Source organism: Panulirus ornatus, chromosome 6 (genome assembly GCF_036320965.1).
Source record: "Panulirus ornatus isolate Po-2019 chromosome 6, ASM3632096v1, whole genome shotgun sequence".
NCBI lineage: Eukaryota > Metazoa > Arthropoda > Malacostraca > Decapoda > Palinuridae > Panulirus > Panulirus ornatus.
Genome location: NC_092229.1, coordinates 23,025,153 through 23,051,964, shown reverse-complemented (window position 1 = coordinate 23,051,964; position 26,812 = coordinate 23,025,153). Strand labels below are relative to the sequence as shown.

The 26,812-nt window shown below is 41.4% G+C and overlaps 1 protein-coding gene across 1 annotated transcript in view; it reads left to right on the top strand.

The window, feature by feature from the left end:
- Positions 1 to 26,812, top strand: part of Helz (Helicase with zinc finger) — a 292,336-nt gene that overhangs the window by 127,763 nt on the left and 137,761 nt on the right. The window contains exons 8-9 of the mRNA XM_071662257.1: positions 17,755 to 17,885; positions 18,066 to 18,200. Coding sequence (XP_071518358.1) covers positions 17,755 to 17,885; positions 18,066 to 18,200 — 266 coding nt within the window. The remainder of the gene's footprint in view (positions 1 to 17,754; positions 17,886 to 18,065; positions 18,201 to 26,812) is intronic.

The window sequence follows — 26,812 nt, the reverse complement described above, 5'->3', positions numbered from 1 at the left end:
GACACCCCACTCCCCCCGCACATGCATGAGGTAGCGCTAGGAAAAAACAACAAAGGCCACATTTGTTCACACTCAGTCTCTAGCTGTCATGTATAATGCACAGAAACCACAGCTCCCTTTCTACATCCAGGCCCCACAAACTTTTCCATGGTTTAACCCAGACGCTTCACATGCCCTGGTTCAATCCATTGACAGCACATCGACCCCTGTCTACCACATCGTTCTAATTCACTCTATTCCTTGCACTCCTTTCTCCCTCCTGCATGTTCAGGTCCTGATCGCTCAAAATCTTTTTCACTCCATCCTTCCACCTCCAATTTGGTCTCCCACTTCTCATTCCCTCCACCTCTGACACATATATCCTCTTTGTCAATCTTTCCTCACTCATTCTCTCCATGTGACCAAACCATTTCAAAACACCCTCTTCTGCTCTCTCAATCACACTCATTTATTACCACACATCTCTCTTACCCTTTCATTACTTACTCGATCAAACCACCTCACACCACATATTGTCCTCAAACATCTCATTTCCAACCCATCCACCCTTCTCCGCACAACCTTATCTATAGCCTACACCTTGCATCCATAAAACATTGTTGGAATCACTATTCCTTCAAACATACCCATTTTTGCTTTCCGAGATAATGTTCTCGCCTTCCACACATTTTTCAGTGCTCCCAGAACTTTCGCCTCCTCCCCCACCCTGTGACTCACTTCCGCTTCCATGGTTCCATCCGCTGCCAAATCCACTCCCAGATATCCAAAACACTTCACTTCCTCCAGTTTTTCTCCATTCAAACCTACCTCCCAATGGACTTGTCCCTCAACCCAACTGTACCTAATAACCTTGCTCTTATTCTCATATACTCTCACCTTTCTTCTTTCACACACTTTCCCAAGCTCAGTCACCAGCTTCTGCAGTTTCTCACCCGAATCAGCCACCAGCGCTGTATTATCAGCGAACAACAGACTCACATTCCAAGCCCTCTCATCCACAACAGACTACATACTTGCCCCTCTCTCCAAAACTCTTCCATTCACCTCGCTAACAACCCCATTCATAAACAAATTAAACAACCATGGAGACATCACGCACCCCTGCCTCAAACCGACATTCACTGAGAACCAATCACTTTCCTCTCTTTCTACTCGTACACATGCCTTACATCATCGATGGAAACTTTTCACTGCTTCTAGCAACTTGCCTCCGACACCATATACTCTCAATACCTTCCACAGGGCATCTCTATCAACTCTATCATATGCCTTTTCCAGATCCATAAATGCCACTTAGAAATCCATTTGTTTTTCTAGGTATTTCTCACATATATTCTTCAACACGTATTCCTCGCGTGTCGTAGAAAGCGACTAGAGGGGACGGGAGCGGGGGGCCGGAAATCCTCCCCTCCTTGTATTAACTTTCTAAAATGGGAAACAGAAGAAGGAGTCACGCGGGGAGTGCTCATCCTCCTCGAAGGCTCAGAGTGGGGTGCCTAAATGTGTGTGGATGTAACCAAGATGTGAAAAAAGGAGAGATAGGTAGTATGTTTGAGGAAAGGAACCTGGATGTTTTGGCTCTGAGTGAAACGAAGCTCAAGGGTAAAGGGGAAGAGTGGTTTGGAAATGTCTGGGGAGTGAAGTCAGGGGTTAGTGAGAGGACAAGAGCAAGGGAAGGAGTAGCAATACTCCTGAAACAGGAGTTGTGGGAGTATGTCATAGAATGTAAGAAAGTAAATTCTCGATTAATATGGGTAAAACTGAAAGTTGATGGAGAGAGGTGGGTGATTATTGGTGCATATGCACCTGGGCATGAGAAGAAAGATCATGAGAGGCAAGTGTTTTGGGAACAGCTAAATGAGTGTGTTAGCGGTTTTGATGCACGAGACCGGGTTATAGTGATGGGTGATTTGAATGCAAAGGTGAGTAATGTGGCAGTTGAGGGAATAATTGGTATGCATGGGGTGTTCAGTGTTGTAAATGGAAATGGTGAAGAGCTTGTAGATTTATGTGCTGAAAAAGGACTGATGATCGGGAATACCTGGTTTAAAAAGCGAGATATACATAAGTATACTTATGTAAGTAGGAGAGATGGCCAGAGAGCGTTATTGGATTACGTGTTAATGGACAGGCGTGCGAAAGAGAGACTTTTGGATGTCAATGTGCTGAGAGGTGCAACTGGAGGGATGTCTGATCATTATCTTGTGGAGGCTAAGGTGAAGATTAGTATGGGTTTTCAGAAAAGAAGAGTGAATGTTGGGGTGAAGAAGGTGGTGAGAGTAAGTGAGCTTGGGAAGGAGACCTGTGTGAAGAAGTATCAGGAGAGACTGTGTACAGAATGGAAAAAGGTGAGAACAATGGAAGTAAGGGGAGTGGGGGAGGAATGGGATGTATTTAGGGAATCAGTGATGGATTGCGCAAAAGATTGCTTGTGGCATGAGAAGAGTGGGAGGTGGGCTGTTTAGAAAGGGTAGTGAGTGGTGGGATGAAGAAGTAAGAGTATTAGTGAAAGAGAAGAGGGAGGCATTTGGACGATTTTTGCAGGGAAAAAATGCAATTGAGTGGGAGAAGTATAAAAGAAAGAGACAGGAGGTCAAGAGAAAGGTGCAAGAGGTGAAAAAAAGGGCAAATGAGAGTTGGGGTGAGAGACTATCAGTAAATTTTAGGGAGAATAAAAAGATGTTCTGGAAGGAGGTAAATAGGGTGCGTAAGACAAGGGAGCAAATGGGAACTTCAGTGAAGGGCGTAAATGGGGAGGTGATAACAAGTAGTGGTGATGTGAGAAGGAGATGGAATGAGTATTTTGAAGGTTTGTTGAATGTGTCTGATGACAGAGTGGCAGATATAGGGTGTTTGGGTCGAGGTGGTGTGCAAAGTGAGAGGGTTAGGGAAAATGATTTGGTAAACAGAGAAGAGGTAGTAAAAGCTTTGCGGAAGATGAAAGCCGGCAAGGCAGCAGGTTTGGATGGTATTGCAGTGGAATTTATTAAAAAAGGGGGTGACTGTATTGTTGAGTGGTTGGTAAGGTTATTTAATGTATGTATGACTCATGGTGAGGTGCCTGAGGATTGGCGGAATGCTTGCATAGTGCCATTGTACAAAGGCAAAGGGGATAAGAGTGAGTGCTCAAATTACAGAGGTATAAGTTTGTTGAGTATTCCTGGTAAATTATATGGGAGGGTATTGATTGAGAGGGTGAAGGCATGTACAGAGCATCAGATTGGGGAAGAGCAGTGTGGTTTCAGAAGTGGTAGAGGATGTGTGGATCAGGTGTTTGCTTTGAAGAATGTATGTGAGAAATACTTAGAAAAGCAAATGGATTTGTATGTAGCATTTATGGATCTGGAGAAGGCATATGATAGAGTTGATAGAGATGCTCTGTGGAAGGTATTAAGAATATATGGTGTGGGAGGAAAGTTGTTAGAAGCAGTGAAAAGTTTTTATCGAGGATGTAAGGCATGTGTACGTGTAGGAAGAGAGGAAAGTGATTGGTTCTCAGTGAATGTAGGTTTGCGGCAGGGGTGTGTGATGTCTCCATGGTTGTTTAATTTGTTTATGGATGGGGTTGTTAGGGAGGTAAATGCAAGAGTTTTGGAAAGAGGGGCAAGTATGAAGTCTGTTGGGGATGAGAGAGCTTGGGAAGTGAGTCAGTTGTTGTTCGCTGATGATACAGCGCTGGTGGCGGATTCATGTGAGAAACTGCAGAAGCTGGTGACGGAGTTTGGTAAAGTGTGTGGAAGAAGAAAGTTAAGAGTAAATGTCAATAAGAGCAAGGTTATTAGGTACAGTAGGGTTGAGGGTCAAGTCAATTGGGAGGTGAGTTTGAATGGTGAGAGGCTGGAGGAAGTGAAGTGTTTTAGATATCTGGGAGTGGATCTGTCAGCGGATGGAACCATGGAAGCGGAAGTGGATCATAGGGTGGGGGAGGGGGCGAAAATTTTGGGAGCCTTGAAAAATGTGTGGAAGTCGAGAACATTATCCCGGAAAGCAAAAATGGGTATGTTTGAAGGAATAGTAGTTCCAACAATGTTGTATGGTTGCGAGGCGTGGGCTATGGATAGAGTTGTGCGTAGGAGGATGGATGTGCTGGAAATGAGATGTTTGAGGACAATGTGTGGTGTGAGGTGGTTTGATCGAGTAAGTAACGTAAGGGTAAGAGAGATGTGTGGAAATAAAAAGAGCGTGGTTGAGAGAGCAGAAGAGGGTGTTTTGAAATGGTTTGGGCACATGGAGAGAATGAGTGAGGAAAGATTGACCAAGAGGATATATGTGTCGGAGGTGGAGGGAACGAGGAGAAGAGGGAGACCAAATTGGAGGTGGAAAGATGGAGTGAAAAGGATTTTGTGTGATCGGGGCCTGAACATGCAGGAGGGTGAAAGGAGGGCAAGGAATAGAGTGAATTGGAGCGATGTGGTATACAGGGGTTGACGTGCTGTCAGTGGATTGAATCAAGGCATGTGAAGCGTCTGGGGTAAACCATGGAAAGCTGTGTAGGTATGTATATTTGCGTGTGTGGACGTGTGTATGTACATGTGTATGGGGGGGGTTGGGCCATTTCTTTCGTCTGTTTCCTTGCGCTACCTCGCAAACGCGGGAGACAGCGACAAAGTATAAAAAAAAAAAAAAAAAAAAAAAAATTCTTCAAAGCCAACACCTGATCCACACATTATCTACCACTTCTGAAACCACACTGCTCTTCCCCAATCTTATGCTTTGTACATACCTTCACCCTCTCAATCAATATCCTCCCATATAATTTCCCAGGAATACTCAACAAACTTTTTTTTTTTTTTTTTTTTTTCATACTATTCGCTATTTCCCGCGATAGCGAGGTAGCGTTAAGAACAGAGGACTAGGCCTTTGAGGGAATATCCTCACCTGGACCTCTCCTCTGTTCCTTCTTTTGGGGAAAAAAAAAAAAAAAAAAAAAAAAAAAAAAAAAAAAAAAACGAGAGGGGAGGATTTCCAGCCCCCCGCTCCCTTCCCTTTTAGTCGCCTTTTACGACACGCAGGGAATACGTGGGAAGTATTCTTTCTCCCCTATCCCCAGGGAATGCTCAACAAACTTATACCTCTGTAATTTGAACACTCACCTTTATCCCCTTTGCCTTTGTACATTGGCACTATGCATGCATTCCACCAATCCTCAGGCACTTCTCCGTGAACCATACATACGTTGAATATCCTCACCAACCAGTCAACAATACAGTCACCACCTTTTTTGATAAATTCCACTTCATTACCATCCAAACCCGCCGCCTTCCGGCTTTCATCTTCTGAAAAGTTTTCACTACCTCTTCTCTGTTTACCAAATCATTCTCCCAGACCCTCTCACTTCACACAACACATTGACCAAAACACCCTATATCTACCACTCTATCATCAAATTCATTCAAGAAACCTTCAAAATGCTCACTCCATCTCCTCACATCACCACTACTTCTTATTATCTCCCCATTAACTCCCTTCACCGATGTTCCCATTTGTTCTCTCGTCTTATGCACTTTATTTACCACCTTCCAAAACATCTTTTTGTTCTCCCTAAAATTTGATGATACTCTCTCGCCCCAACTCTCATTTGCCCTCTTTTTCACCTCTTGCACCTTTCGCTTGACCTCTTGCCTCTTTCGTTTATACATATCCCAGTCATTTGCACTATTTTCCTGCAAAAATTGACCAAATGCCTCTATCGTCTCTTTCACTAATAATCTTCCTTCCTCATCCCACCAATCACTACCCTTTCTAATCTGCCCACCTCCACACCTTTCTCATGCCACAAGCATCTTTTGCACAAGCCATCACTGCTTCACTAACTACATCCCATTCCTTCCCCACTCCCTTTATGTCCTTTGCTCTCACCTTTTTCCATTGTGCACTTAGTCTCTCCTGGTACTTCCTCACACAAGTCTCCTTCTCATGCTAACTTACTCTCACCACTCTCTTCACCCCAACATTCTCTCTTCTTTTCTGAAAACCTCTACAAATCTTCACCTTTGCCTCCACAAGTTTATAATCAGACATCGCTCCAGTTGCACCTCTCAGCACATTAACATCCAAAAGTCTCTCTCTCATGCACCTATCAATTAACACAATCCAATAATGCTCTCTTGCCATCTCTCCTACTTACATATGTATACTTATGTATATCTCTCTTTTTAAACCAGGTATTCCCAATCACCAGTCCTTTTTCAGCCCAGAAATCTACATGCTCTTCACCATTTCCATTTTCAGCACCGAACACCCTATGTGCACCAGTTATTCCCTCAACTGCCACATCACTCACCTTTGCATTCAAATCACCCATAATTATAACTTGGTCTCGTGCATCAAAACTGCTAACACACTCTCATATGCTCCCAAAGCACTTGCCTTTCATGATCTTTCTTCTCATTCCCCAGTGCATAGGCACCAATAATCACCCACCTCTCTCCATCCACTTTCAATTTTACCTAAATCAATTTAGAGTTTACTTTCTTACACTCTATCACATACTCCCACTGCTTCTGTTTCAGGAGTAGTGCTACCCCTTCCTATGCTTTTGTCCTCTCACCAATCCCTGACTTTATTCCCAAAACATTCCCGAACCCCTCTTCCCCTTTGTCCTTGAGCTTCGTTTCACTCAGAGCCAAAACATCCAGGTTCCTTTCCTCAAACATACTACCTATCTCTCCTTTTTTCTCAACGTGGTTACATCCACACATATTTAGACACCTCAGTCTGAGCCTTCGAGGAGAATGGGCAATCCCCGTATGACTCCTTCTTCTGTTTCCCCTATATATATATATATATATATATATATATATATATATATATATATATATAAATATATATATATATATAAAAGAAAGAGACAGGAGGTCAAGAGAAAGGTGCAAGAGGTGAAAAAAAGGGCAAATGAGAGTTGGGGTGAGAGAGCATCATTAAATTTTAGGGAGAATAAAAAGATGTTCTGGAAGGAGGTAAATAAAGTGCGTAAGACAAGGGAGCAAATGGGAACTTCAGTGAAGGGCACAAATGGGGAGGTGATAACAAGTAGTGGTGATGTGAGAAGGAGATGGAGTGAGTATTTTGAAGGTTTGTTGAATGTGTTTGATGATAGAGTGGCAGATATAGGGTGTTTTGGTCGAGGTGGTGTGCAAAGTGAGAGGGTTAGGGAAAATGATTTGGTAAAAAGAGAAGAGGTAGTGAAAGCTTTGCGGAAGATGAAAGCCGGCAAGGCAGCAGGTTTGGATGGTATTGCAGTGGAATTTATTAAAAAAGGGGGTGACTGTATTGTTGACTGGTTGGTAAGGTTATTAATGTATGTATGACTCATGGTGAGGTGCCTGAGGATTGGCGGAATGCGTGCATAGTGCCATTGTACAAAGGCAAAGGGGATAAGAGTGAGTGCTCAAATTACAGAGGTATAAGTTTGTTGAGTATTCCTGGTAAATTATATGGAAGGGTATTAATTGAGAGGGTGAAGGCATGTACAGAGCATCAGATTGGGAAAGAGCAGTGTGGTTTCAGAAGTGGTAGAGGATGTGTGGATCAGGTGTTTGCTTTGAAGAATGTATGTGAGAAATACTTAGAAAAGCAAATGGATTTGTATGTAGCATTTATGGATCTGGAGAAGGCATATGATAGAGTTGATAGAGATGCTCTGTGGAAGGTATTAAGAATATTTGGTGTGGGAGGCAAGTTGTTAGAAGCAGTGAAAAGTTTTTATCGAGGATGTAAGGCATGTGTACGTGTAGGAAGAGAGGAAAGTGATTGGTTCTCAGTGAATGTAGGTTTGCGGCAGGGGTGTGTGATGTCTCCATGGTTGTTTAATTTGTTTATGGATGGGGTTGTTAGGGAGGTGAATGCAAGAGTTTTGGAAAGAGGGGCAAGTATGAAGTCTGTTGGGGATGAGAGAGCTTGGGAAGTGAGTCAGTTGTTGTTCGCTGATGATACAGCGCTGGTGGCTGATTCATGTGAGAAACTGCAGAAGCTGGTGACTGAGTTTGGAAAAGTGTGTGGAAGAAGAAAGTTAAGAGTAAATGTTAATAAGAGCAAGGTTATTAGGTACAGTAGGGTTGAGGGTCAAGTCAATTGGGAGGTGAGTTTGAATGGAGAAAAACTGGAGGAAGTGAAGTGTTTTAGATATCTGGGAGTGGATCTGGCAACGGATGGAACCATGGAAGCAGAGGTGGATCATAGGGTGGGGGAGGGGGCGAAAATCCTGGGGGCCTTGAAGAATGTGTGGAAGTCGAGAACATTATCTCGGAAAGCAAAAATGGGTATGTTTGAAGGAATAGTGGTTCCAACAATGTTGTATGGTTGCGAGGCGTGGGCTATGGATAGAGTTGTGCACAGGAGGATGGATGTGCTGGAAATGAGATGTTTGAGGACAATGTGTGGTGTGAGGTGGTTTGATCGAGTGAGTAACGTAAGGGTAAGAGAGATGTGTGGAAATAAAAAGAGCGTGGTTGAGAGAGCAGAAGAGGGTGTTTTGAAGTGGTTTGGGCACATGGAGAGGATGAGTGAGGAAAGATTGACCAAGAGGATATATGTGTCGGAGGTGGAGGGAACAAGGAGAAGAGGGAGACCAAATTGGAGGTGGAAAGATGGAGTGAAAAAGATTTTGTGTGATTGGGGCCTGAACATGCAGGAGGGTGAAAGGAGGGCAAGGAATAGAGTGAATTGGAGCGATGTGGTATACCGGGGTTGACGTGCTGTCAGTGGATTGAATCAAGGCATGTGAAGCGTCTGGGGTAAACCATGGAAAGCTGTGTAGGTATGTATATTTGCGTGTGTGGGCGTATGTATATACATGTGTATGGGGGGGGGGGTTGGGCCATTTCTTTCGTCTGTTTCCTTGCGCTACCTCGCAAACGCAGGAGACAGCGACAAAGTATAATAAAAAAAATAAAATAAGTCTCCATGGTTGTTTAATTTGTTTATGGATGGGGTTGTTAGGGAGGTAAATGCAAGAGTTTTGGAAAGAGGGGCAAGTATGAAGTCTGTTGGGGATGAGAGAGCTTGGGAAGTGAGTCAGTTGTTGTTCGCTGATGATACAGCGCTGGTGGCTGATTCATGTGAGAAACTGCAGAAGCTGGTGACTGAGTTTGGTAAAGTGTGTGGAAGAAGAAAGTTAAGAGTAAATGTGAATAAGAGCAAGGTTATTAGGTACAGTAGGGTTGAGGGTCAAGTCAATTGGGAGGTGAGTTTGAATGGAGAAAAACTGGAGGAAGTGAAGTGTTTTAGATATCTGGGAGTGGATCTGGCAGCGGATGGAACCATGAAGCGGAAGTGGATCATAGGGTGGGGGAGGGGGCGAAAATTCTGGGGGCCTTGAAGAATGTGTGGAAATCGAGAACATTATCTCGGAAAGCAAAAATAGGTATGTTTGAAGGAATAGTGGTTCCAACAATGTTGTATGGTTGCGAGGCGTGGGCTATGGATAGAGTTGTGCGTAGGAGGATGGATGTGCTGGAAATGAGATGTTTGAGGACAATGTGTGGTGTGAGGTGGTTTGATCGAGTGAGTAACGTAAGGGTAAGAGAGATGTGTGGAAATAAAAAGAGCGTGGTTGAGAGAGCAAAAGAGGGTGTTTTGAAGTGGTTTGGGCACATGGAGAGAATGAGTGAGGAAAGATTGACCAAGAGGATATATGTGTCGGAGGTGGAGGGAACGAGGAGAATAGGGAGACCAAATTGGAGGTGGAAAGATGGAGTGAAAAAGATTTTGTGTGATCGGGGCCTGAACATGCAGGAGGGTGAAAGGAGGGCAAGGAATAGAGTGAATTGGAGCGATGTGGTATACCGGGGTTGACGTTCTGTCAGTGGATTGAATCAAGGCATGTGAAGCGTCTGGGGTAAACCATGGAAAGCTGTGTAGGTATGTATATTTGCGTGTGTGGACGTATGTATATACATGTGTATGGGGGGGGTTGGGCCATTTCTTTCGTCTGTTTCCTTGCGCTACCTCGCAAACGTGGGAGACAGCGACAAAGTATAATAAAAAAAATAATATATAATATATATATATATAGGGGATAGGGGAGAAAGAATACTTCCCACGCATTCCTCATGTGTCGTAGAAGGCGACTAAAGGGGACAGGAGCAGGGTACTGGAAACCCTCCCCTCCTTGTATTTTAACTTTCTAAATGGGGAAACAGAAAAAGGACTCATGCGGGGAGTGCTCATCTTCCTCAAAGGCTCAGATTGGGGTGTCTAAATGTGTTTGGATGTAACCAAGATGAGAAAAAAAGAGAAATAGGTGGTATGTTTGAGGAAAGGAACCTGGATGTTTTGGCTCTGAGTGAAACGAAGCTCAAGGGTAAAGGGGAAGAGTGGTTTGGGAATGTCTTGGGAGTAATGTCAGGGGTTTGGTGAGAGGACAAGAGTAACGGAAGGAGTAGCACTACTCCTGAAACAGGAGTGGTGGGAGTATGTGATAAAGTATAAGAAAGTAAACTCTAGATTGATATGGGTAAAACTGAAAGTGGATGGAGAGAGATGGGTGATTATTGGTGCATATGCACCTGGGCATGAGAAGAAAGATCATGAGAGGCAAGTGTTTTGGGAGCAGCTGAGTCAGTGTGTTAGTAGTTTTGATGCATGAGACCGGGTTATAATGATGGGTGGTTTGAATTTATAGGTGAGTAATGTGGCAGTTGAGGGAATAATTGGTGTACATGGGGTGTTCAGTGTTGTAAATGGAAATGGTGAAGAGCTTGTAGATTTTAGTGCTGAAAAAGGACTGGTGATTGGGAATACCTGGTTTAAAAAGAGAGATATACATAAGTATACATATGTAAGTAGGAGAGATGGCTAAAGAGCGTCATTTGATTACGTGTTAATTGATAGTCGCGCGAAAGAGATACTTTTGGATGTTAATGTGCTGAGAGGTGCAACTAGAGGGATGTCTGATCATTAACTTCTGGGGGTGAAGGTGAAGATTTGTAGAGGTTTTCAGAAAAGAAGAGAGAATGTTGGGGTGAAAAGAGTTGTGAGAGTAAGTGAACTTGGGAAGGAGACTTGTGTGAGGAAGTACAAGGAGAGACTGAGTACAGTATAGAAATAGGTGAGAACTAAGGACATAAGGGGAGTGGGGGAGGAATGGGATGTAGTTAGGGAAGCAGTGATGGTTTGTGCAAAAGATGCTTGTGGCATGAGACGCGTGGGAGGTGGGCCGATTAGAAAGGGTAGTAAGTGGTGGGATGAAGAAGTAAGATTATTAGTGAAAGAGATGAGAGAGGCATTTGGACGATTTTTGCAAGGAAATAATGCAAATGAGTGGGAGATGTATAAAAGAAAGAGGCAGGAGGTCAAGAGAAAGGTGTGAGAGGTGAAAAAGAGGGCAAATGAGAGTTGGGGTGAGAGAGTATCATTAGATTTTAGGGAGAATAAAAAGATGTTTTGGAAGGAGGTAAATAAAGTGCGTAAGACAAGGGAACAAATGGGAACATCAGTGAAGGGGGCTAATGGGGAGGTGATAACAAGTAGTGGTGATGTGAGAAGGAGATGGAGTGATTATTTTGAAGGTTTGTTGAATGTGTTTGATGATAGAGTGGCAGATATAGGGTGTTTTGGTTGAGGTGGTGTGCAAAGAGAGAGCGTTACGGAAAATGATTTGGTAAACAGAGAAGAGGTAGTAAAAGCTTTTCGGAAGACGAAAGCCTGCAAGGCAGCGGGTTTGGATGGTATTGCAGTAGAATTTGTTAAAAAAGGGGGTGACTGTATTGTTGACTGGTTGGTAAGGTTATTCAATGTATGTATGTCTCATGGTGAGGTGCCTGATGATTGGCAGAATGCTTACATAGTGCCATTGTACAAAGGCAAAGGAGATAAAAGTGAGTGCTCAAATTACAGAGGTATAAGTTTGATGAGTATGCTTGGGAAATTATATAGGAGGGTGTTGATTGAGAGGGTGAAGGCATGTACAGAGCATCAGATTGGGGAAGAGCAGTGGGGTTTCAGAAATGGTAGAGGATGTGTGGATCAGGTGTTTGCTTTGAAGAATGTATGTGAGACATACTTAGAAAAGCAAATGGATTTGTATGTAGCATTTATGGATCTGGAGAATGCATATGTTAGTGTTGATAGAGATGCTCTGTGAAAGGTATTAAGAATATATGGTGTGGGAGGCAAGTTGTTAGAAGTAGTGAAAAGTTTTTATCGAAGATATAAGGCTTGTGAACGTGTAGGAAGAGAGGAAAGTGATTGGTTCTCAGTGAATGTAGGTTTGTGGCAGGGGTGTGTAATGACTCCATTGTTGTTTAATTTGTTTATGGATGGGGTTGTTAGGGAGGTGAATGCAAGAGTTTTGGAAAGAGGGGTAAGTATGCAGTCTGTTGTGGATGAGAGAGCTTGGGAAGTGAGTCAGTTGTTGTTCGCTGATGATACAGTGCTGTTGGCTGATTCATGTGAGAAACTGCAGAAGCTGGTGACTGAGTTTGGTAAGGTGTGTGAAAGAAGAAAGCTGAGAGTAAATGTGAATAAGAGCAAGGTAATTAGGTACAGTAGGGTTGAAGGACAAGTCAATTGGGAGGTAAGTTTGAATGGAGAAAAACTTGAGGAAGTAAATTGTTTTAGATATTTGGGAGTGGATCTGGCAGCGGATGGAACCATGGAAGCGGAAGTGAATCATGGGGTGGGGAGGGGGCGAAAGTTCTGGGAGCGTTGAAGAATGTGTGGAAGTCGAGAACATTGTCTTGGAAAGCAAAAATGGGTATGTGTGAAGGAATAGTGGTTCCACCAGTGTTATATGGTTGCGAGGTGTGGGCTATGGATAGAGTTGTGCGGAGGAGGGTGGATGTGTTGGAAATGAGATGTTTGAGGACATGGTGTGAGATGGTTTGATCGAGTAAGTAATAATGGGGTAAGAGAGATGTGTGGTAATAAAAAGTGTGGTTGAGAGAGCAGAAGAGGGTGCTTTGAAATGGTTTGGTCACATGGAGAGAATGAGTGAGCAAAGATTGACCAAGAGGATATATGTGTCAGAGGTGGAGGGAGACCAAAGTGGAGGTGGAAAGATGGAGTGAAAAAGGTGAGTTATGTGGCAGTTGAGGGAATGATTGGTGTATTTGGGGTGTTCAGTGTTGTAAATGGAAATGGTGAAGAGCTTGTAGATTTATGTGCTGAAAAAGGACTGGTGATTGGGAATACCTGGTTTAAAAAGAGAGATATACATAAGTATACGTATGTAAGTAGGAGAGATGGCCAGAGAGCGTTATTGGATTACATGTTAATTGATAGGTGCGTGAAAGAGAGAGTTTTGGATGTTGATATGCTGAGAGGTGCAACTGGAGGGATGTCTGATCATTATCTTGTGGAGGGGAAGATGAAGATTTGTAGAGGTTTTCAGAAAAGAAGAGAGAATGTTGTGGTGAAGAGAGTGGTGAGAGTAAGTGAGCTTGAGAAGGAGACTTGTGTGAGGAAGTACTAGGAGAGACTGAGTACAGAATGGAAAAAGATGAGAACAAAGGATGTAAGGGGAGTGGGGGAGGAATGGGATGTATTTAGGGAATCAGTGATGGCTTGCGCAAAAGATGCTTGTGGCATGAGAAGCGTGGGAGGTGGGCAGATTAGAAAGGGTAGTGAGTGGTGGGATGAAGAAGTAAGATTAGTAGTGAAAGAGAAGAGAGAGGCATTTGGACGATTTTTGCAAGGAAATAATGCAAATGAGTGGGAGATGTATAAAAGAAAGAGGCAGGAGGTCAAGAGAAAGGTGCAAGAGGTGAAAAAGAGGGGAAATGAGAGTTGGGGTAAGAGAGTATCATTAAATTTTAGGGAGAATGAAAAGATGTTTTGTAAGAAGGTAAATAAAGTGCGTAAGAATAGGGAACAAATGGGAACTTCAGTGAAGGGGGCTATTGGGGAGGTGATAACAAGTAGTGGTGATGTGAGGAGATGGAGTGAGTATTTTGAAGGTTTGTTGAATGTGTTTGATGATAGAGTGGCAGATATAGGGTGTTTTTGTCGATGTGCTGTGCAGAGGGAGAGAGTCAGGGAGAATGATTAGGTATACAGAGAAGAGGTAGTAAAAGCTTTGCAGAAAATGAAAGCCGGCAAGGCAGTGTGTTTAGATGGTGTTGCAGTGGAATATATTATAAAAGGGGGTGACTGTGTTGTTGACTGGCTAGTAAGGATATTCATTGTATGTATGGTTCATGGTGAAGTGCCTGAGGATTGGCGGAATGCATGCTTAGTGCCATTGTACAGAGGCAAAGGGGATAAAGGTGAGTGTTCAAATTACAGAGATATATGTTTGTAAAGTATTCTTGGGAAATTGTATGGGAGGGTATTGATTGAGAGGGTGAAGGCATGTACAGAGCATCAGATTTGGGAAGATCAGTGTGGTTTCAGAAGTGGTAGAGGATGTGTGTATCAGGTGTTTTGTTTGAAGTATGTATGAGAAAAATTTACAAAAACATATGGATTTGTATGTGGCATTTATGGATCTGGAGAAGGCACATGATAGTCGATAGAGATGCTTTATGAAAGGTATTAAGAGTATATGGTGTGGGAGGTAAGTTGCTAGAAGCAGTGAAAAGTTTTTATCAAGGATGTAAGGCATGTTTACGAGTGGGAAGAGAGGAAAGTCATTTGTTTCCAGTGAATGTTGCTTTGCGGCAGGGGTGCTTGATGTCTCCATGGTTGTTTAATTTGTTTGTTGATGGGGTTGTTAGGGAGGTTAATGCAAGAGTTTTAGAGAGAGGGGCAAGTATGCAGTATGTTGTGGATAAGAGGGCTGGGGAAGTGAATCAGTTGTGTTTTGCTGATGATACAGTGCTTGTGGCTGATTTGAGTGAAAAAATGTAGAAGTTGGTGACTAAGTTTGGTAAAGTGTGTGAAAGAAGAAAGCTGAGAGTAAATGTGAATAAGAGCAAATTTATCAGGATCAATAGGGTTGAGGTACAAGTCAGTTGGGAGGTAAGTTTGAGTGGAGAAAAACTGGAGGAAGTGAAGTGTTTTAGATATCTGGGAGTGGATTTAGCAATGGATATAACCATGGAAGTGGAAGTGAGTCAAAGGGTGGGGGAGGAGGCAAAGGTTCTCGGAACGTTGAAGAATGTGTGGAATGCCATTGGCCGGCACAATTTGAAGATTGCCAACATTGTCTGATGCACAACCTTGCTTTGAAGGCTTAGGTGTACCACCAGTGCTGCTTTGTACCAAAAGGTTGGTACCAGCACTACCCCCTACTAATTGAAGACCTCCTGTTGGGCCAGCACTTGTCATTACCACCATCTGGTGACTTAGATGCAACTTGCTGTTCATCTCACAACCATCTGTCCTTAGCAGCATTTGTGCTTTTTATGTCATCTGGTAACATTAAATGATACAGTTTCTTGTTCGTGCTTTCTCTGTTCATTCTTTTAATATTATTATTTGTGTTTTTCTTTTTCACTCTTGCTTTGTAAGTTTTCTTACTGTTCTTTACTGTTAATATTATGGATATGTTCCTTCGTGTTCACAGTACTATGTTATATTTCTGGTTAGCATTGGAGGCAGTTATGGAACGCTTTGTCCAATGTTGTCATCCATCTCCATCCATCATTTGTCCACCCATCCTTTGCCTGTCTGTACCTTATCAGAGTCACACTTTAACCTGCAACATAATCTTGGTTTTATCTTGAAAAATTTAAATCATATCCTTATGACATGCTATGCATTTGTTTCCCAAACATCTAAAGAATTATATGGCATAAGACCCATGACTAGATTTTATATTGTTTTTGTTTGACCAGTTTGGAACATAAAAACACAAATGTTCCATGGAACACACTTGTGATAAGTGCTAACCCAGTTGAGATTGAAGATGACAGAATGTGAATGTCATCCTCCTTTAATGAGATGAATGACTTAGGAAGGAGGCAGGTCTTGCATTTCATCCATCAGACAAGATGGTGTCAGTGTGCAAAACTGCTCAGGCTTAGGAACATCAGGAAATGGGCTTGTTGAAGGGGTTAGACTTCCTAGGCATTTGCAAGGCTGTGATGACTTTTTGAACAGTTCTTTTAGTGTCACTTTCTTCATGTAATTAGATTTATCAAAGAAAAGTCTTCCAAATCCTACATATGTTTATTATCCCTTTACAAGAGATGAAATTTTTCATGTATAACATAACTTGGGGAGTTTCCAGTGTTTAAAATGCTGGATTTGAGATGTTCTATTGTATCCATTCTTATTTTTTTATTATTTTATTTTGCTTTGTCGCTGTCTCCCGCGTTTGCAAGGTAGCGCAAGGAAACAGACGAAAGGAATGGCCCAACCCACCCCCATACACATGTATATACATACATGTCCCCACATGCAAATATACATACCCATACATCTCACTGTACACATATATATATATATATACACACACAGATATATACATATATACACATGCACACAATTCACACTGTCTGTCTTTATTCATTCCCATCGCCACCTTGCCACACATGGAATAATATCCCCCTCCCCCCTCATGTATGCGAGGTAGTGCTAGGAAAAGACAACAAAGACCCCATTCGTTCACACTCAGTCTGTAGCTGTCATGCAATAATGCCCAAAACCACAGCTCCCTTTCCACATCCAGGCCCCACAGAACTTTCCATGGTTTACCCCAGACGCTTCACATGCCCTGATTCAATCCATTGACAGCACGTCGACCCCGGTATACCACATCGATCCAATTCACTCTATTTCTTGCCCGCCTTTCACCCTCCTGCATGTTCAGGCCCCGATCACTCAAAATCTTTTTCAGTCCATCTTTCCACCTCCAATTTGGTCTCCCACTTCTCCTCGTTCCCTCCACCTCCGACACATATATCCTCTTGGTCAATCTTTCCTCACTCATTCTGTCCATGTGCCCAGACCATTTCAAAACACCCTCTTCTGCTCTCTCAACCACGCTCTTCTTATTTCCACACATCTCTCTTACCCTTACATTACTTACTCGATCAAAACACCTCACACCACATATTGTCCTCAAACATCTCATTTCCAGCACATCCACCCTCCTGCGCACAACTCTATCCATAACCTACGCCTCGCAAACATATAACATTGTTGGAACCACTATTCCTTCAAACATAGCCATTTTTGCTTTCGGAGATAATGTTCTCGACTTCCACACATTCTTCAAGGCTCCCAGGATTTTCGCCACCTCCCCCACCCTATGATTCACTTCCACTTCCATGGTTCCATCCGCTGCCAGAGCCACTCCCAGATATCTAAAACACTTTACTTCCTCCAGTTTTTCTCCATTCAAACTTACCTCCCAATTGACTTGACCCTCAACCCTACTCTACCTAATAACCTTACTCTTATTCACATTTACTCTTAACTTTCTTCTTTCACACACTTTACCAAACTCAGTCACCAGCTTCTGCAGTTTCTCACATGAATCAGCCACCAGTGCTCTATCATCAGCGAAGAACAACTGACTCACTTCCCAAGCTCTCTCATCCCCAACAGACTGCATACTTGCCCCTCTTTCCAAAACTCTTGCATTCACCTCCCTAACAACCCCATCCATAAACAAATTAAACAACCATGGAGACATCACACACCCCTGCCGCAAACCTACATTCACTGAGAACCAATCGCTTTCCTCTCTTCCTACACGTACACATGCCTTACATCCATTCTTATGTAATATAAAAAAATTTGTGAAATTTTAGTACTAGTGGTCACTGTGATCATTTGTTTCTTCATTGAAATTGCCACATCTGATTTCAATTGAAGTTTAGAGATCTTAGGGGATTTTGTTAATGTTTTTCAATCATGTTTCAGGTATTTTTACTCATATTTTGATTGATGAAGCAGCTCAGGCTATGGAGTGTGAAGCACTTACACCACTGGCATTAGCTAAGGCTGATACTCGTCTTGTTTTGGCAGGAGATTACATGCAGCTTAGTCCAGAGGTGAGTTGAGAATAGGTATCTTATGATGCTTTCTGTTTTTGAATATAGGTAGATTACTTTTTATGTGATTATGTCTGTTAAGAACATTATTGATGAAGTTTTGAAGCTTACAAAGTCTTTGTACATGAAGGTTTTAAATAGAAAGATGAATTACGTTGATAACTATATTTTTTTTCACAGGTTTTTTCAAAGTTTTGTGAAGAACGAGGTCTGGGTACATCTCTGTTAGAACGCTTGTATGATCTTTACCCTGCAGATTCACCATGCAAAATAATGCTTGTAGAAAATTACCGCTCACACTCAGCCATCATTAAGGTAAAGTTTCTTAGAACTTTGCTCATGATAATGACCTGGCTTTCGATTCAAGAGCAGCTTTGTTTCACCATGTATCTGTTATCATTGATTGTTGCAATTTCTTAGAGTGATCGTATTCACGCATCACTTCATTTCACTCATTCACGATATAATCCTGTTTACTGTTATTGGATTTCACTTGTAATTACAGTGTGAGCAACAAGGTTCTGTCATTCGAGTACAGTCTTGACAAAAACTAACTGCAAAGGAATTCATCCTTTTCCAGCTACTCATTGCAGCACAGCCATAAAGCTACTGGGAACCCCTAGAAAAGTGGTCCATTTTTTTTTATAATAATGATCATCAATCTACTTTGTATACTAGGCTGATTAATCAAATGAGACTGAATTCTCAGTTCATGCCACCTCCACAGAAGTGCTTCCATTGCGTGAGATCTTATGAATTCTTGATAACTGATTAATTCTAGAGAAAAACATGAAAGTCTTTGCAGCATTAATGGCTTTAGAAAATGCATATGACAATAGAAAACATGCTGAGAAGTTTTGACTCTACGAGGTTTGCATGGAAAACATAAATATATCATTTTCATCCTTATTTACCTTTTCATGTCTTAGTAAGGTAGATGTAGGAATAGAAGAACATTGGCCTCATTTGCTCACATTCACTCTCTAGCTGTCAAATATGTTAACTAGAGAGAACAGACGAATGCCACGTCCACTCACATCTATTCTCTAGCTGTCATGTGCAGTACTCCCTATTCACAGCTGGGTTCTACAGACCTTTCCATGGTTTATTCTAGATGCCACACATATCCTGATTCAGTCCACTGAAAGCATGTTGACCCTATATACCACATTGTTCCTATTCACTCTATCCTATGCACACGAATCTGCCCCCTGCATGTTCATCAGGCACCAATTGCTCCAAATTTCTTCATCTCCATCCTCCATCTCCAGTTTAGTCTCTTCATTTTCCATGTACCCTCCACTTCTGATACATATACCCACTTCATCAACCTTTTCTCACTCATTCTATCCATATTTCCAAAACATTTCAGAACAGCCCTTCTAGCACTCTCATCCACATTCATAATATTACCACAACTCTCTCATACCCTTTCATTACTTATTCAATCAAACCACCTCACACCATATATTGTCCACAAACATATCATTTCCAAAACATCCTCCCTCCTTTGCCCAGCTTTATCTATAGCACATGCCTCACATCCAGATGATATTATTGGGACTACTATACCTTTAAGTATACCCATTTTTGCTCTCCCAGATAATGATTTTTTCTTTCCACACATTCTTTAATACTCCGAGAATCTTCACCCCCTGACCTACACTATAACTCACCTCTACTTCCATGCTTCCATTTGCTGTCATATCCACTCCCAGGTATCTAGATACTTAACTTGCTCCAATTTTTACCCATTCAAACTTTCATCCATGCTAACCTGTCCCGCAACCCTGCTAAACCAAGTAACCTTGATTTTATTCACATTTACTCTCAGCTTCCTCCTTTCACATGTACTTCCAAGCTCAGCAGCCAACTTCTGCAGTTTCTCATGCGAATCTGCCTCCAATGCTCTATCATCAGCAAGCAACAAGTAACTCACTTCCTAGGCCCTCTCATCTCCCACAGACTGCATACTCACCCCTCTTTCCAAGACTTGCATTTACGTCCATCAGCATTTAGTCCATATACAAATTGAACTACCACTGTAACATCACACACCATTGCCGCAGACCCCCACCACAGATCAAGCTTCACTTGGAACCATTCACTCTATAACCTTGCTTTTATTCATGCTTACTCTCAACTTCCCTCTTTCACACACTTCCAAGCTCAATCTACCAACTTCTGCAGGTTCTGATGTGAATATGCCTCCAATGCTGTATCATCAGCAAGCAACAAGTAACTCACTTCCCAGGCCCTCTCATCCCCTACAGACTGCATAGTCACCCCTCTTTCCAAGACTTTCACAATTATGTCCATCAGCATTCAGTCCATAAACACATTGAACCACCACTGTGACATCACACACCCTTTCTGCAGATCAACCTTCACTTGGAACCTCTCATTCTCCTTACACTCTTAGATACTTCTTTCTGCTTCTAGTAGCTTTTATCTCACACACTGATATTCTTAAGAACTTCAACAAGGCATCTCTATTAACCCAGTCATATGTATTCTGTAGATCCATAAATACCACAAACAAATCCATGTTTCTCTAAGTATGTGTCACACATTCTTCAAAAAACTACTACTTCTTAAACCACACAGCTCTTTCAGTCTGATTTTCTGTACATGATTTCACTCTTTCAGTCAGTATCCTCCTGTTCAGCATACCGGTTACAATCGACAAACTTATACTCTGTAGTTTGAACATTCACCTTTATCTCCCTTGCCTCTATGAAATGGCACTATACAGGCATTCTGCCAATCATCAGGCACCTCACCATGATTCATATATACTGTGAAAATCCTTGCCAACCTATCAGCAACACAGCCCTTCCTTTCTAAATAATTTCATGAGCAGTACCATCCATTACAGTTACCTTTTCACATTTCATCTTTACGTAAGGCTTTCACCACCTCTTCTCTCTTCACCAGATCACTCTCCATGACTCTCTCACTTTACACACACACACACACACACACACTGGAGACTGAACACCCTACATGAGCCACCCTTTCTTTGAACACATTCAACAATCTTTCAAAATACTCATTTCATCTCCTCCTCACTTTAGCACTACCTGTTACCACTTCCCCTTTTGTCCCTTTCTCTGATACAAAAACTACAACTACAAAGGACTTCAACAGACCATTGGGTCCTTTTAAGGCTGTTTGTTATAGCAGAAGATATCAGAAACTTAGAGAATAGTGAGGTAAAAGTTAAAGGGCTTACAAATAATCTAAAGAGAATAACCTGCAAATAGTCAGTTTGACAGGAGGCGCAAATGATGAAAGTCATGGACTTGAAATATTTATCAAGTCTGTTCTTGAATGTATATATATTGATACTTCCAACCACTGTAATTGGCAGAATATTCTATATGTTAACAGACTTACTGAAGAAAAAGTGCTTTGCCTCATTTGGAGTAAATTGTTTGCTCATGAGTTTATATTCATTCCTACGAGTAAAATCAGAGAAATTAAGTCATAGGTAACTTTATAGATGAAGAATATCAAAGCTTTTAATCATTTTGAATGATGAATTAGATCACCTCTTAACCCTCTCTTCTCTAAGGTAAATGGACTCAGTTATTCAATCTGATCTTGTAGGATTTGTTTCTCAGTCTATGAATCATCTTGTTAGCTCGACGTTGTACTCTCTCCATTCTTTCTGTCTTTTTTAGGGAGGGTGACCAAAACTGAAGACAGTGTTCAAGATGTGGACGAACCACTGAATTGTAAAGAGTAAGGATGATTTCCTTTGACTTAAATTTGAAGGCTCTACCTATTAAACCAAAAATTTTTTTTGCTCTTTTCATTGCTCCTCTGCACTGCTTATTTAGTTTTAGGTCACCAGAGATTACACTCAAGTCTTTTTCCCCTTTCATCTTTTACTGTTCAACGGAATTTATACTGCAGCTTACCTTTTTGTCTTTACTGCCAATGTATGAAACCGATATTAGAATTCATTTGCCACTTATGAGCCCAGTTCATCAGTTTTGGTATATCAGTTTGAAGCTGTAAATATTCAAGTTCATTTGCTGACTTATTTCCTAGCATTGTATCATCAGTAAATTCCTTTTATCTTGCAATGCAACCCATTATCAATATAATTGATATGTATTGGAAAGGGAACCAGTCCCAAGACTGATCTTTGTGGCACTCTACCTGTTATGTCTAACCATTCTGAGGAGGTGTTACCAGTACTTCCCACCTGGGTATTGGGAGGGTTAGTGATTGCTGCATTGTGAACCAGCACTTCATTAGTTATCAGGTTGCACTCCTCTGACCGAGGTAGCTGTCATTTCTTTCAGCCTCACCTGCTTGTGGACTACTGGCATTCTTTCTGCAAACACAGTTTCTCCTTGTCATATATAACACTTGACTCTCACAGTTCATTCTTCTAAACTCTAAATTTTCCTGCGCTGAGCTTCATTATTTGCTTGCCCTGCCTTTTGGCAAAATGCTTGAAGCAATAGATACAAGTAGTAGGTAGAAACATTTAGACTGGAGTATTAGGTAGAAACATTAGGTAGGAGCAGCGGTTAGGGACATTAGGCAGAAGCATTAGGTAGAAGTAGTCAGTAGGAACAATAGGTAGGAGCCTCTGCAAACACCATGCTAGAGTTGCTCTCTGCCAGTGGCCTGTTGAGAGTAAGGCACTAAAGGCTAAAAAATGGCACTTGAATTCACTAATTATGGAAACTCTCTTGCCATGGCCTCCCTCTTGAGGGAGTTCCAGCTGGGAACAGATGTGAGAGATATAGATAGATAGATAGATAGATAGATAGATTCTAAGGGTTGACCAGTAATCACTACTCTTTGTTTACAGCAAGTTAACCAGTTTCCTATCCATTGAAGTTCAACCACATCAGTATCATGATGTAATATTTGTTAGTAATCTTTGGAATGGAACCTTAATGAAAGTTTTTGAAAATCTAGATAGATAATATCAGCTGCTTTACTTTTGTCATACATGTTGATTATATCATAAAAGAAATCAAGCAAACTTGTCAGACATGAGTGATTTTGTCCTAACCCATTCTGAGAATGGTTTATTAAGTTGTAGTCCTTTAAATGGTTTAGAGTTCTATCACGAATGATGGTTTCCATAAGTTTTCCAACTACATACGTTAAGATAATAAAACAAAATATGGGGAGTGACTTATTACCCTTTTTACTATCGGCATTACATTTGTGAAAGTTAATTCATCTGGAACTTTTTCCGTTGCAAGTAACTTACTGAAAAGGGCAGTTATAGGCTTACTATCTCATTTTTCACCTCTTTCATTATTATTGGTTAAAACCTATCAGGGCCTGCTATTTTACTTATTTTATTTGTTTTATTGCTGAAGGTATATCTGGCTTTTATGTCAATTTCTTGAAGAACATTCCCATCTCTTTTCAGGGAAACTGATTTTGGGACCTAGGTTATGTCTTTGATCTTAAATACAGATGCAAAATAAGTCTTATGATATTTTTGCCATGACTTTGTTTTGAACCAGGTTGCTGTTTTCCATGATTAATGGACCTATTGACTGGATAATGATTCTCTTGCTTCTTAACTATGAAATTACTTAGGGTTTCTTTTGCTGCTTTCAGCAATATACACTTCATATTAACATTTACTTGTCATGTATCATGCAAATTTACATAACTTGCTCTTGTCATGTTGGTTATTGGATTCTCAGAGTTTCTTATGAGCTACTGTCGTAGACAGCAGGCACTTTTTTATTTCACTGTTCCACCCCTGTGGCTTAATTTTAGAAATTGACCATCTGCTATGCATTGGTATGTATGTTCCCTCTGCTGCTTTGAAGGTTTTTGTTAAACTTTTCCAATCTCTGTTAATGTCCTTTTCATTGATTATATCATCCAAGGTTTGCCAGTCAAGAGTAATGCCAGGATCATTCAAATTTACATGTTTAAAACTGGATGTTTTTATGCAACTATCATGTTGACCAGCATTGCAGGCAGTGTTAAAAGCAACCCTCTGAGTAATTTGTTGTTGATCACTTGTACCTAACTTTTCTCCGACATTATGAATGAGATCCTCATTTGTAGTTAGAACTAAATCTAATGTATTCTTGTTGTGAGTAGTTTTCTCATTTATTGGATTGGGGCACTATCGAGCAAATTTTGGTAGAGTACGTACCTGGAGCTACTGGTAAGGGAATGTTCCCATTTAGATACTAGTATGTTAAAATCTCCTACCATAATAGTAGTTACAACAATGTTATTTGGTTGTGAGGCATTGGCTACAGATATGGTTATGCAGAGGAGTCTGGATGTGATGGAAATGAAATGTTCGAGGACAGTATGTGGTGAAAGGTGGTTTCATCGAGTAAGTAACGAAAGGGTAAAGGAGATTTGTGGTAATAAAGAGAGTAGGGTTGAGAGAGCAGACGAGGGTGTGTTGAAATGGTTTGGACATGTGGAAAGAATGAGTGAGGAAAGGTTGACAAAGAAGATATATTCGTTTAGTGGAGGGAAAGAGAAGCAGCAGACCAAATAGGAGATGGAAGGATGGAGTGGAAAAGATTTTCAGTGATCAGAACCTGAACATGCAGGAGGATGAAAGGCATGCATGGAATAGAGTGAAATGGAATGATGTGGTATACAGGAGTAGACATGCTGTCAGTGGACTGAACCAGAGCATGTGAAATGTCTAGGGTAAACCATAGAAAGGTCTGTGGGGCCTGGATGTGGATAGGGAGTTATGGTTTCAGAGCATTACAAATGACAGCTAGACACTGAGTGTGAAAGAATGTGGCCTTCTTTGTCTGTTTTTCATGGTGCTACCTAGCTGAAGCATAAGATGGCAATGTAGTATCTTATGGGGCGGACTGGTGCCAGGAATAGATTAAGGCAAGCGAGTATGAATATGCACATGCTTATATATGTATATGGCTGTGTATGTGTATACATATATGTGAATATGTTGATGTGTATATGTACATGTATGGGCATGTATGTATATGTGTCTGTATATGAGAGGATGGTTCTATCTTCGTCTGTTTCCAGACAGGAAATGGCAATTAAGTATAATGATAGAAAAAAATTATATAGATTGATATGGGTAAAACTGAAAGTGGATGGAGAGAGATGGATGATTATTGGTGCATATGCACCTGGGCATGAGAAGAAAGATCATGAGAGGCAAATGTTTTGGGAGCAGCTACGTAAATGTGTAAGTAGTTTTGATGCACGAGATCGGGTTATACTGATGGGTGATTTGAATGCAAAGGTGAGCAATGTAGCAGTTGAGGTAATAATTGGTGTACATGGGGTGTTCAGTGTTGTAAATGGAAATGGTGAAGAGCTTGTAGATTTATGTGCTGAAAAAGGACTGGTGATTGAGAATACCTGGTTCTAAAAGGAAGATATACATAAGTATATGTATGTAAGTAGGAGAGATGGTCAGAGAGTGTTATTCAATTACATGTTAATTGATAGGAGCGTGAGAGAGACTTTTGGATGTTAATGTGCTGAGAGGTGCAACTGGAGGGATGTCTGATCATTATCTTGTGGAGGCGAAGGTGAAGATTTGTAGAGGTTTTCGGAAAAGAAGAGAGAATGTTGGGGTGAAAAGAGTGGTGAGAGTAAGTGAGCTTGGGAAGGAGACTTGTGTGAGGAAGTACCAGGAGAGACTGAGTACAGAATGGAAAAAGGTGAAAATAAAGGAGGTAACGGGAGTGGGGGAGGAATGGGATGTATTTAGGGAAGCAGTGATGGCTTGTGCAAAAGATGCTTGTGGCATGAGAAGCGTGGGAGGTGGGCAAATTAGAAAGGGTAGTGAGTGGTGGGATGAAGAAGTAAGATTATTAGTGAAAGAGAAGAGAGGCATTTGGATGATTTTTGCAAGGAAATAATGCAAATGAGTGGGAGATGTATAAAAGAAAGAGACAGGAGATCAAGAGAAAGGTGCAAGAGGTGAAAAAGAGGGCGAATGAGAATTGGGGTGAGAGAGTATCATTAAATTTTAGGGAGAATAAAAAGATGTTCTGGAAGGAGGTAAATGAAGTGCGTAAGACAAGGGAACAAATGGTAACTTCAGTGAAGGGGGCAAATGGGGAGGTGATAACAAGTAGTGGTGATGTGAGAAGGAGATGGAGTGAGTATTTTGAAGGTTTGTTGAATGTGTATGATGATAGAGTGGCAGATATAGGGTGTTTTGGTTGAGGTGGTGTGCAGAGTGAGAGGGTTGGGGAAAATGATTTGGTAAACAGAGAAGAGGTAGTAAAAGCTTTGCGGAAGACGAAAGCTGGCAAGGCAGCAGGATTAGATGGTATTGCAGTAGAATTTATTAAAAAAGAGGGTGACTGTATTGTTGTCTGGTTGGTAAGGTTATTTAATGTATGTATGTCTCATGGTGAGGTGCCCTATGATTGGCGGAATGCTTACATAGTGCCATTGTACAAAGGCAAAGGGGATAAAAGTGAGTGCTCAAATTACAGAGGTATAAGTTTGTTGAGTATTCCTGGGAAATTATATGGGAGGGTATTGATGAGAGGGTGAAGGCATGTACAGAGCATCAGATTGGGAAAGAGCAGTGTGGTTTCAGAAGTGGTAGAGGATGTGTGGATCAGGTGTTTGCTTTGAAGAATGTATGTGAGAAATACTTAGAAAAGCAAATGGATTTGTATGTAGCATTTATGGATCTGGAGAAGGCATATGAAAGAGCTGATAGAGATGCTCTTTGGAAGGTATTAAGAATATATGGTGTGGGAGGCAAGTTGTTAGAAGCAATGAAAAGTTTTTATTGAGAATGTAAGGCATGTGTACGAGTAGGAAGAGAGGAAAGTGATTGGTTCTTAGTGAATGTAGGTTTCTGGAAGGGGTGTGTGTGATGTCTCCATGTTTGTTTAATTTGTTTATGGATGAGGTTGTTAGGGAGGTGAATGCAAGAGTTTTGTTAAGAGGCG